The sequence below is a fragment of the Pelodiscus sinensis genome, chromosome 2 (genome assembly GCF_052426305.1).
Source record: "Pelodiscus sinensis isolate ZL-2025 chromosome 2, ASM5242630v1, whole genome shotgun sequence".
Classification (NCBI taxonomy): domain Eukaryota; kingdom Metazoa; phylum Chordata; order Testudines; family Trionychidae; genus Pelodiscus; species Pelodiscus sinensis.
Window position 1 is genome coordinate 77,973,286 of NC_143053.1, and position 12,899 is coordinate 77,986,184.

General features: G+C 39.5%; 1 protein-coding gene across 2 annotated transcripts in view; it reads right to left on the reverse strand.

Moving 5' to 3' along the window:
- The window catches only part of TAF4B (TATA-box binding protein associated factor 4b), a 122,368-nt gene that overhangs the window by 87,071 nt on the left and 22,398 nt on the right, over positions 1–12,899 (reverse strand). The window contains exons 1-5 of one of the 2 annotated variants that reach the window (XM_089776284.1): positions 9,897–9,922; positions 9,707–9,786; positions 5,537–5,704; positions 5,319–5,441; positions 3,859–3,948 (exon numbers count right to left, since the gene is read on the reverse strand). In XM_089776284.1, the coding sequence (XP_089632410.1) occupies positions 3,859–3,948; positions 5,319–5,441; positions 5,537–5,680 (357 nt within the window). In that variant the 5' untranslated portion in view covers positions 5,681–5,704; positions 9,707–9,786; positions 9,897–9,922. Of the gene's footprint in view, positions 1–3,858; positions 3,949–5,318; positions 5,442–5,536; positions 5,705–9,706; positions 9,787–9,896; positions 10,005–11,921; positions 12,071–12,899 lie in introns of those variants that run through there. The other variant, XM_075920812.2, reaches the window with a different exon arrangement.

A 12,899-nucleotide genomic window follows, 5' to 3' on the forward strand; every position in this document is an offset into this window, starting at 1 on the left:
AATTTATATACAGTAGAACTTCAACATTACCAATAGCAGAGATACAAACTGACCAGTCAACCATACACCTCATTTGGAACTGGAAGTGTGCCATCAGGCAGCAACAGAGACAAAAAAAGGAAACAGTGCAGTACTGTGTTGATAGTAAACTACAGTATTAAAAAATAAAGGTAAAGCAGCATTTTTCTTCTGCATAGTAAAGTTTCAAAGCCGCATTACATCACTATTCAGTGTAAATTTTAAAAAACCATAATATTTTGTTTAGAGTTGCATACATTCTCCATTCCCCCAGTGATTCATATCTGAGGTTCTAGTCAGAGGGGAAAATGTTCTAGAATAGTAGAGATGAAGTAACTGCATATTTTACTGTAATTGGGCAAGCTGCAACCCCACACTATAAAGTCACTGTAGAAAGCCCTTATTCTGCATAAATGCCCTTTGCAAAAGTTATAAGAAAAGCTCAAAAAATGAGACTAAGAAATGGTATTACTTAAGCTCACAAATGCCAAGTTTTACATTAAGCACTATACAGTGGCACTGACTGAAATCGGTAAGCTTACTGACAAGAAGTTCGAGGATGTGATGGATAAGAGGAGTGCTAGCCAGCACTCAGTGACTAAAAGGTTAAACTTAGGTAGTTAGCAAGGGCCAGAAGAACCAATGAGATACAGAGCTGAAATCTGAATTGGATACAGATACCTGGTCTGCTCTTCCTTTGTGTTTTCTAAGTAAAAGACTGGAAGAAGCAGATGTTGTAATCAGAATTACCGTGCCTATAAGAAATATTGGTTGTGGGAATGAACTGGACCTTGAAATACAGATTGACATGGATCATTAGTACAGTGAAAAGTGTATATTTAGTCGTGATCAGGGTATTTTTCTTTGTTTTGGTTGTTTGGTTACACTTTTCTGTGTAAACCTATGCCTTCCCTCCCCATTCACTAAGAGATGTTCTGTTTTAATTTATTTCACTCAGTTACTTTGTAACACCTAGCAACTAAGTATGCTTTATCACGTCTATCTTTGTTTTAAGAAAATCGCCTCTTTTAAGGCAACGATTTGAGTCGTGTGTCCTGGAAAGAAAGAGGAGGTCTGTCTGTATGCCTGCCTCAGACTGCATGCCTCAGACTAAGAGGTCAGCTACCAGAGGTTGCAGTTGTCTCTGTTTTCAAGCTCTCTTGTGGCAAAGGAGTCTAGGGGTACCCCTCTGGAAGAAGTCCAAGTGCTTTCTTCCTGGGTTCACTTAGTGAAATAAACTTATCACCCCCCCCCCGCCAGCCCCCAAAAAAGTCAGTGAATCTGTGACTCCGGGGAGTTTTTGTAAGCAGAGCCTATAGAGGCAAGGTATTTAAGGTCTCTTGTGGGCCCCCATCTTCTGCACTCAGAGTGCCAGAGTGGGAAACAGCCCTGACAGAGCATTACTATTGAAAGATATTAGCTCAATAGTTGACAGATTACCTTAGTTTAAAGAACTAAAGTTACTATCCAATGAAGTTTGCATAGTAGTAGAATATGCTGGAGAAACAGAAGTGGCAATCCTCTCACGGCCTAACCCAGTTCTGCCACATTGCTGTTCTCTCCTAGGCTGAGAGATCTTTGCTCTGTACTATGTCTATACTAGGTGAGCAGATATATTTCTGTGAAGTTTCATGCACACAATAGCTTTGGATACAAGTGCCTCTGTGTACAGCTGTGCAGAGAGAATTGTTTTCATGAGTGGTGCAGGTGTTCACTGACTACTACTTAAGTCAGATCTTTGCCTTATAATAGAATGAATCCCTTGGGAGAACATGATTCACTGCTAATAAAAAAAAATTACTATCAGGCTTTAGATCAAATTGGCTGAATGAGGTTAGGGAATTGTCCTGGACTTTTTTTCCTGGTTGTAGTACCCTGGTTGGACCATTCCTGTGCAAAAAATTTTTTTTCCAGCTCATACAGGTTGAACCTTTCTGGTCCGGAACAGTGTGGTCCAGCAACATCCATGGTCTGGCAGGACTATGGATGTTGCCGGACCAAAGAGCCCCTGGACTCCCAGTGGCAGAGGTTGCAGAGCCTGCCAACAGGACCCATGAGACTGGCGGAGTCTGCGGGGAGGCTGGCACCCCTCAAGAGCCCGGAGGCCTGAATTTCCCTGGTTAGGCCAACTCCCTCGTCCAGGACCAGACAGATCCTGCGGGTGCTGGACCAGGGAGGTCCAACCCGTAGTTTAACTATAGATAGCAAAGGAACCTAAAGACAGACAGTACTCACTTTTTAACTATAGCACTGTTACTATTATTCCATGAGAAATACCTAAATGTGCAACTTTATTCAGCTCTGCAATGTGTGGATTACAACTTTCACTATGTTTGCCTGGGTATTAAGTTTTAGAACAACTGCAATACGATTCCCCACGAATTAGTGCTAAGTATAGTAAGAACAGCTTCTAGCATTGTATCAGCAAAAACATAAGCTCTGGGATGATCTACATTAGTTCTGTAAGAAGGGAGCATGTTTTATATCGGTTAGTTTTCTTGGCTAGATGTATTATTGTTTCATTCCCTGAAAACTGGATCTGTAAGCACTTTGGTAAGTGAACTGAAAGAGTGTATATTTTTGTTGTAGCTTCTTCAGTAGAGTACCCATGTCCTTCACTGAAGTTCAGTTCTGCAGCTTTTTTTACTACTTTTTTTATCATTTGTGATAGAGGTCCCCTACCTGATAGCAGTAAGATAGTGGGAGCCCTAGGCAGGGGTAAGATTGCTGCTCGAAGGAAGTAAGTTAAAGTCACAGCTATTTCATCAAAAAGACTATCATGCATTAGCCCAAAGGCCCTCCCCCCAGAAGATGGCAAATTTGGAAAGTTTTGTAAACAAGTATCGCTCTGTTAACGCTTTAGATTAACAGTGAATGAATTTACACATCTGTCTGATTTGCAACTATTTGTGCTCAGTTTCTTTTTCATTTCTTGCTGCTCAGATAATGAAACAGAAATGACTTCATTTTGCTATCAGGTTCTTAACACAGCCATGGATTTCAAGCCTTATAACCGCATATTAAGGAACTAACTTTTTATAACTTTTTTTTTTCAAAAGCTCTACTGATCGCAGATTTTTTTACAACAAAAAAACCCCAAGCCTCAAAGTATAAGTTTTGGACTAAGGATATTAAATATCGATTAATTTACTAGTCGAGTAATTGATGGAATTTCCATTGACTACTCAACTAGTTGATAGGCACTTCCGTATTCCTCATTTGAAATGTACAAGAGCCCCACAGGGGGCTCTTGTACATATCAAAGTTGCAATTTGGCATACAGCCTGGGGCAAGAGGAAAGTCCCGCAGACTCCGGGATGCACGTGGGCATACCAGCTTTGGGGACTCTTGTGCATTTCAAAGCGGAAGCATCTGCATGGAGCCTGGGATCAGCGGGGGACTCCCCCAGCTGATGCCAGATTCTGTGGAAATGCCGTGCGGAACCCGGGGTCAGCTGGGCAGTCCCCAGCTGATCCTGGGCTCCGTGTGGCACTGCCGCTTTGAAGTATCCTCTCTTCCCCCAACCCCTTTGCTGCCTATCAGATAAGAGGCAGCAAGGCGGGGGGAGGGAGAGTGACTAGTCAACTACTCCTTAACATTCTTATTTTGGACCAAATGCTACAAGCTGTGATGTTGGAAGTGGGATGCAACAATCAAAAGAAAGGGATTAGTAAGGAAGTGGTTAACAAAGACAACACTGGCATATTTTCTGCTCACTAAGTTTGCTATAGATGTGACTTAATAGATTAGTCATTGATATAATTTCAGACTCATATTGCAAAAGATTTTCTTTTTTAAAGTGTAACCACTACAAATTTGAGAGCCACCACAGAAACATACCTTAAGGAAAGGAACCAGATATGGTTGCGGAGAAGACTTGAGTTCTACATAGAGCTTTTTTGTAAATTCTTCTGGTTCAATTTTTGCTTCCTAAAGAGAATAAGGAAAACCTTTTATATGAAGTTGATCCAACCATAAATAGAAATAATTTCAAATTATACCTAAAAGGAAAGAGAAAACATCCCATTTTATTGGAATTCCAAAGACTACAAAGTTCTTGAATATCAGAGTTCCCAAATAGTTTTATTCATATGATTTTTAATACTCACTGATGTCATAGTAGTTAAGTGAAATATTGTATTAGTTTCCTTTATTTCATCTCTGAACAGTTAACCACTTTACAAGAGCACCACACCACAGGGATTAGGATCCCGGGGCTGTCACCAATCTGCTTTAATGTTAGCAGCAATATATTAACAATAAGACTAATGGTTATTGATTGATCATTTAATATTTTACCTCCCCAATGTAAACCAGATTTCCAGTGCCACCAATGGAGGTATCTAGTTTCTAAGGTAGGACCATAAAAGCAGAGTGAAAGTAAGCAACTACAAATAAGTCATAGAAAACAAGAGAAAATTAAAAGAAAATGCAACTAACGGAGTATGGAATGAGATGACGCAGGGAAGAACCTATCCATCCACAAGTCAAATGTATGAAGGCTTCTATCAGGGAGAATCTGAAACCAAGTGAGTTTAACCCTCAATCCCATATGCTAGCACTGTCAGATTACCATCTTTTAGCGTATATAACCCGTGGGTTATACATGTTTTTACAACCCCCCCCCCCCCCACGGGATATACATGTCTGCGGGGTATACAAGTTTATTTTTTTACTTGACTACGCTGCCTACTCAGTTCTGTTGAGGGTGGGTTGCGCCTGGCTGTGGCTGCGCAGAGCCTGGCTACAAGTGCGGCTCCTACCCGCAGGCTGGCCAGCTCACCTGCACTGCGCTTTACATTCCCTTCACTGGCAGAAGGTATATGTAATTACCTTAAAGTAGTGAATATAACCCGCGGATTATACACGTCTGCAGGTTATCTAAAACTTTTTACACATTCAGGAAAAACTGTAGTTTATGCCTGGGTGCGGGTTATACACACTAATTTATGATACTTTGACAGTTGATTAGTTCAGTACAGTGAATGAAGCAAAAAGGTTGTGTAAAAAAATTGCACATGATCATCTAATTAAAGCCTGAATAATTCATATGCACAAAGGGGCAAAATTAAGGTTGCCAGAGTTCAGATTTCCCATGCGTTTTCTTAGTTTTAGAGTGCCTCACTTAACAACCTAAGCACTGTTTATGAATTTAACTTGAACAGAAAAAACAAATAGTGATAGCAGAGGAGAGGGAGATAAAAAGAATAAGCTAACTTATGCAAAGCGCTTTGCAAAGTAATACCTTAAATATTAAATACTGATACAAGAAGACTTTGAATTTAAAAAAAGTGTCTTACCAACAGATGCTGTACCAGATTCTTCACATTCTGTCCCATTTCTGGGGCTTGAGGCCCACTAGATGCCAGCTTTATTAACGTTGCAAGAAAATTCTTGCATTTCTTCACGTTCTCTAGCATTTCCTGGTTGTGGAAGTGAAGGAAAGTTACACACTGCACTGACTTTCAACCTCAGAAGCTTAGATACAGTGATATTTTAAACTACTTGTTTGCCTTACTGTGGAAGTGTTGGGCTGTGCTACTGTTGTGCCCTCTCCTTTGACAGAGGTTGCTTGTTGGGAGACAGATGGTGCAGGTGGTCCTGAAACAGGAAGCTTTACAGGTGTTCCAGTCCCTGGAGGTTTTACAGTAGTAACTGTCATAACACTGTTAGTTGCAGCTGCTGTCTGAAGAAAAAAAGTGAAGACTTGTTTTACTGATACCTTCCCAACTTCACAAACATGTGCCATGTACTGCTAAAGTGTAAACAGTATTTTTTCTTAAGTCATCAAGTCACTCCATATCCCCACACAAAATTAAACATCTGTCTCAAACTTGCAAGGATAATCATTAATATTATGTGCTTTATGTACTGCAAATTAATCTTATTCAAACTAAAAAAAAAAATCAGTCTTGTTTCCCCAATTAATATGTTCCTCCTTCCTTCAGAGAGTCAGTCACATTGCTTGTAATCTCTCCAGAATAAAAAAAAGTTAAGGTAATCAACTTTTTTTTGAGTTTTTAAAGCTGAATTCAACGTCCTCATCTGTTGTCTCTGCTCTACACTGCACAAACGAGTGAAGTATTAAAAACCCATCTTTCAATGCAGTAAACAGGCATAACTGGATACATATCAATTATGTATGTTGAGTAAGGAGGAGCTACACTGGCTTTGTTTTAAGAGGTCACTTCTCAGAATCAGAAAAAAATTCCTGAACATTTATGACCTATGTGATCATTCTTTCAATTTCTCTTTTCATGTCTTTCCTGCAAGCAGGCATGTCTCCACGTAGCTGCCAATAACCACAAGCTGATCCATCTGATATGGAAGAGATGAGCAATTTCAAGAAAGCATGCCAGCTTAGCTTTCTGTTGCTGGTACACTTTAACAGCTCTCTACAGGATCTTTGCCACCACTGTCTATTCAAAGGAACTGGCTCAACAGATCTATGACCATAGGGAGGTTGACCAGGCAAGAGAATCTCAGACACAGATGGATTGGAAAAGGGCTGGTGGGGGACAGAGTACATACCTGTTTAGTTGCTATGTTTTGGGGCTGAAAAGAAGAAGTTGCTGTTCTAGAGTTACTCTTGTGAGTTTGGTATAATTTATAGGTCAAGAGAAGATCAGTGTTCTGTAAACTGAGGGGAAGGAGTCAGGAAGCCTACCTTCATCTAAAAAAAGGTGACATGATTTTATCACCTGCCTCTTGAACTTCACTACTTTTGACAGGATACTCATTTTTAGTGTGGACAATGGAGAAGTTGACAAAAATGATAGATCTTGTAAGAGTGGATTTTACCCTGCCTATTTGGAAAAGGTTTGTATGCAGAGCAGTTGCTCTCTTGGAATCACAGTATCCCAGGATGATGCTAATTAGATAGTTAATGTTATTCTCCCCAGAAGGGATCACGAGAAAGCCTGCGCACTTTGGGGTGAGAGAAGAGGGAGGCATGGGATTCAAGGTTTAAGAACATTAAAGCTGAAACACCAGAGGAATAAGAATACCTCTGTAGCCAGGATGGACTATTGAGTTGGTAATATATTTATTGTAGGGATGTAAAAGTGTAGTTGATTAACTGATTAACCAATAAGCAAAAGCTTAGGTTAATGCTATAGACTACATGCATTCCACACCCCTGCACTTGCTAGTACATTTTTTTAGCAGGCAGGCAGCCCTGCCGTGTTGTAGCCACGGACTTGCCTTCTCTTTATCAGGAGGGAGATGGGTGGCCTGAGTCAGCACCAGCATTTCCCGGGACCCCACACTGCTCCTCCGCAGCACCATGTCAGCTGGAGAAAGCTGCCCACAAGAGCACCAAGTTGCACAGGCAGGGCAACTGGCCACCCACTCCCATCGGCCACACCTCCCACTGCAGCCTGCTCACCCCTCCCAGCGCCCCGCTGGAGAGCTCCGAAGCAGCCACCTGGACCACAGCGGCAGCAGGAGAAGCTGTGCTCGCCACCCGCTTGCTAGGAACGGCCCTGTGGGCTCCTTTTCTTCTGCCACCTATCCCCTCAGTGCAGCAGCAGGAGGTCACCAGCAGCAGCTGAGCTTGAGCTTCCCCTGGCTCAGGGTTGCCCCTGGAGTGAGGTAGCAGGAGATGGCAGGGCAGCTGCCGCTTGCTGAGCTGGCAGAAACCTTTCAACAGACAAAAGAGTGGCACTCTGCACCTCTCCGCAAGCCCATCTGGTGGGAAAGGTCGAGGCTTTCTTCACCTCAGACTTCCCTGCACACCCTCCGAGCAGTAAACTGGACCTGGTGCTGCAGCCTTGAAGTTGCATGGCAATTGCGAGGCTGCAGTGGCAACAAAGGCTTCCCATTACATGAGGGAGAAGCAGGAGCTGAGCTCAAGCTGTGGACCACTAGTGGTCCATGGACCGCCCTTTGAGAACCACTGGCTTAGGCTTACTGGGTAGTTGACTACTTGAGTAGTCACTTACATTCCTATATGGAACTACTGTAAGTTATTTTAACTTAGCATTGTATCCCCATATTAATTTTTCTTGTTGATGATGCCATGCTTTGTTTTTACTTCTTTTTGGTCTTCTGATGTTGTCAAGACTATTGCTAGCAAGCAGGGTATTTGACATTGGCAATTTCATATGACAGTTACAGAATAACTCTCTTGGGCTCCCCTCTTTCCTTTGTCAGAGGCAGTTCAAGACAAGCTTGGATGTTGCTTCACTGGCTGATTCATGGCCAGGCGCAGGCGAATGATCCTGCAGTGGCAGGAGCACTTTATACTACACATTTATTCAGGATTTCTGAGAGAGGGCAAGAAGATTTTTCCCTTTTGCGCAGTGGTGTTTAGATTTCAGTCCTTTAGAAAACTGGCAGTTTATAAGGCTGCTTCTGTACAAGAAGCTGTCATTATTCAAACAGTGATCCTTCTGGCCTAATCAGACTCAGAGTGACCAGGAATTTTGGGGGTTTAAACCAAAAGCCTCTAAGCACCCTTTCGTAAAAGGCTGTGAGGTGTCCATGTTTGTCAGCTGTTTCTTATGGAAAATGTAAAACCTTAACTGACCAAACATGCCAATAGCAAACTGAACAGAAGAGGGATACGAACTACAAAAGGATGGCAAAATTAAAACAGCAGGGGAGGAGGGTGTGTGCAAATAAAGTGAGATTTGTTACCAAACAAAGACACAAAATTAAATATAGGGATGGAGGATAGGGCAGCAAAGACCAAAATAAGAAGCTTCACCCTTAAGATTAAACAAATGTATCTTCCCCTACTGATAGCCTATCTTCCTGTAGCCAGCCATGGTGTGGGATCTGGACCAGAAAAGTCCATGAGAGGATCTTTGTCTAAAGAGATCACCAGCATATGAGAAGGTTTGCAAGTGCTTGTAATTAGATCAAACTGAAGAACAGCAATGCAGAACACCCATCTCTGTTTTTGATGGGTGCATTCTACCCCAATGAGTATAAATTAAATAGGCAATATTAAAAATAAAGCCACTGCCATATTTTTCTCCCTCTCCACCCCCTAAGCTGTGCTTCTTCGTTATGGGGGAAAGACTCTCCTTCTTAGCCTTTTTTTATGATATCATAAGCAGATCTTGTTGCCAATATATGTGGGCATCTGCGAACAGCAGAACAGTTTTGAAAGGCAAATCTGTTAATTATGGCTGTAAGCTAAGAAATCTCTTTCCTATCAGACAGCCAAGACTAGAACTCACAGCCAATGGGTCTGCTTAGCTACTCTGGACTTTGAACTCAAGTCCATTTATACTGTCTTTTCATGATGGGAAAGAGCAGAGTTAACATGTCAGACTTCCCTCAAGCCAACCTCCCCACCCTGCTGGCTTCTTTGCCACCTAGATAGAGAGAGTATTTTAGTACAAAATGGATTAATTTGCTAAATTCAATGTTTATTCGAGGTTTTTTGTTCCTTCAGAACTGAGACAGGTAGCCCTGTTTTAGGCTATGACGTACAAGAGATTCTTTCAAAACAAGATGACTGTTGAGAGTACTGCTGTGGATATTAAACCACTATACTGAGACAACTGTTTCTATCCAAATAGCTAGATAGAAATGTGTTTAAATTCCATAGCAATGTTTTTAAAATCAGATAGTACATACAAGCTACTGCCACTTTGTCTATAATCATCTAGTGTTATTGTAGCCATGTTGGTCCCAGAGAGAAAAAGTGTATGAGGGACTCTCCTATTGGACTTACTTCTGTTGAGAGGCAAACTTGCGAGCTCACACTGAACTCCTCACACTTCTTCTCTAATCTAGATGATTGGCTTTCCTAAGCTGTTTGGACAAACAGGTAAAATTTTAAACATTATATAATCTTCATTTTTATGTGGAAAAATATTAGAGAATGACCCACAGTTAGCTAAAGAAAAAAGCTAAAGACATACCTGTACTACAGCAGGTCTTCGATCAGTAGATGCAACTGAATTTGTTGTTTGAGATACTGTTTTCACAGGAGTCGCTACTACTTTTTTTAGTAAATTGGTGCCAGTGTTCTTAAAAAATAAGACAGAACATTCTAAGATACAGGAAGCATAAAATAGTACTTTAGTTCATCAATACAGTTGCAAACATTTACCTAAATTAGAACTTACTCTTGCCCAAGGTAAAATTTTAAAAATATTCACTAATTTAATCCATGAATTTGGGAATGAGTGTGCAGGTGTAAATAAACCTACTGAATTACCTATATTATAACAAGGTAAACAGACCAGAAACACACTAAACAAAATAGTTTAGGCATGTTTACTGTTTAGTTCAGGAGTAATCAGATGCTGACCGTGTCATCAAGAGAAATACTCCAGTTACTTTTCATTGTAGTACGTCCATATCTTCATGGTTCACACATTAAGGCTAAAATTCTCTATTTTCAGCTATACACATAGAATCACAGAAAATCAGGGCCATCAAGTCCAGCACGTCCACTGAGGCAGACTGAAGTATATCTAGACCATCAATGATAGTAGTTTGTCTAACCTGTTCCTAAAAACATGGGTGCAACATTCTCCCTTGAAAACGTATACTAGTGCTTAATTAGTCTTACAGTTTAAGTTTTCCTAATATCTAATCTAAACCCCCCTTGCCGCAGATTAAACACATTACTTCTTGTCCCACCTTCAATGAACATGGAGAACTAGTGACCACAATCCTCTTTAGATCCTCGGTCTTCTTATCTTAATCCTAAACACGCTTAGTTCTTAAAACAGCACTCAAAACAAAAAACGTAAAATTTCAGAGCCGACAAGTCCACTTGGTCCTACTTCTTCAGCCAATCATTAAGAAACAACTTTGTTTGCCTCTTACTTCCTATAAATGTAATTCTATTTATAGTGTCACCTGAAAGACATGGTATTCACATGGTACTTTCGTAGGCGCAATTACAAGGTATTTACATGCTGGATATAAACATTTGAATGCCTTTTCATGCATTGTCCAACAGTCTAGAGGACATGCTTCCATGCTGATGACTCATTTAAAAATGTATGCATTAAATTTTTGCATTATCTCCTGCAAATGCAAACAAACTTATCTACCTGAGCGATTGACTGAACAGGACATAGGACTGAGGGAACTTGCAGAATCTAAAATTTTAAATTTAAGTTTTTTTAAACATACTTCTACATTTTTAAGTTCAATTTTCATGAGAAAGATTGCACTATAGTACTTGTATTAGTCGAACTGAAAAATATTATTTTTACAGAGAAAGTCATATTTTGATTAAAAGTAAGTTTGCATTGTATACTTTTTATTTCTGTGTTGTAAATGAAATCAATACATTTGAAAATATCAAAAATATTTAAACAAGTGGTCTTCTATTAACAGTGCAGATAATCCCGATTAATTTTAACTACTTCTCAGGACTATTAAAATTCTAATGTCAAAAGTTCTCATCACATGAATTTTATAATCCAGGGTATGCTTTCAATAGGCTTTACGCAATCAGATTTGTATTTTTTAATAATTTCAATTGATTGGTATATTTAAGATTTTTCATTCATCAATTTAATTTTCAGTTTCAAGAAGATATGGGGTAGACGAGTCAGATAATAAGGTCAGGAAGTTAATGACAGATTCCAAAATTGAAAGCTTTATAATATACAAAATAAATATTTTTAAATCTAACTCAAGTACAAGTAGAATTTTTTTAAACGTTGCCTATCTGTAAATTCAGATTATAATTGATGGAAATATTTTAGTCAGTTTGTGTACACACAGTGAAGCTAATGTTTACTGATAATCTAAACTGACAAAGTCTAGTTTTTTGGTATGAAAGTAAGATACAGTGACATTCATTCTTTAATGTTTAATGAATCTTCTACAATGCTTGCAAATATGAAGTTATAAATACATCACATTAAGAAACATAATATTGTACAGTTACTGCAAAATCAAGCAGTTTGAACATTTTTTACCTGTATAGTACAAATCCTGACTGAAGGTGTGCTGGTAGGTATTGATGGCCTTGTACCTGCATTATTTTGTGTCTGGCTCTGTGCTCGAGCTATTGCTTGTTGAGATACTAACATTAGTTGACCATTGTTACTTCTTATAAGAACTGTACCTGTTGGAAAGAAGAAGAATCAGACTTAAGAGGAATTATTGCACTGAAGACTAAGAATTTTTAAAAATTGTATTGCAAAGAAGTGAGTTAAAGGTGATATCAATATGCCAGCAAAGTGATGAAAGTGAGAAAATGCAAGGGCTAAGATTTGATGAGCAGTCAAATTGGCAGTCTTGAAATTTATGAGGGGGGACATGATAGCTGTTTTCAAGTATCTAGAAGGGTGTTACAAGAAGGAGGGAGGAATTAGGATTTTATAATTCTATGTAGATTTCATGACCATGGTATTATTTAATTATTATAGTCAGACAGCAACATTAAATAAAATAGCAACACATTTAATATACCACATACTGCATTTTTATTTTAATTAGATGTTGTTGGGATTTTTTTCTTTTCCAAGGATATTTGTTTTTGTTTGCTTGGTGGGTTTTTTTTTTAAAGGTATGAAGAAAATCCAGAACAGACTGGTTGGGCAGCACTTGCCTGTTCAACTATCTGGCTTAGAAAGCTGAAGAGCTTTTATAGATGTTAGCACTTAACTCCCTGAACCAACAAATGTGCACTTATACATAAATGAACATAAGCATGCACTTACAGTTTAGAGGAATCTTGCAATGGAAACTGAAATATGCAGATTGCTATTTATTAAAAAGCAAAGGACCTCCCAGTGAGAACCATAGCCCTTGCTGAAGACTTTCAAAATAAGTTTTAAATTTTCACACAGGATCAAGAGATTTTAATTAGATACTCAAGAAAGACATCCTGCTTTCTTTGATGGAGGGAAGTATACTTTGATTTCCAGAAAGCCTTTGACAAGGTCCCTCAC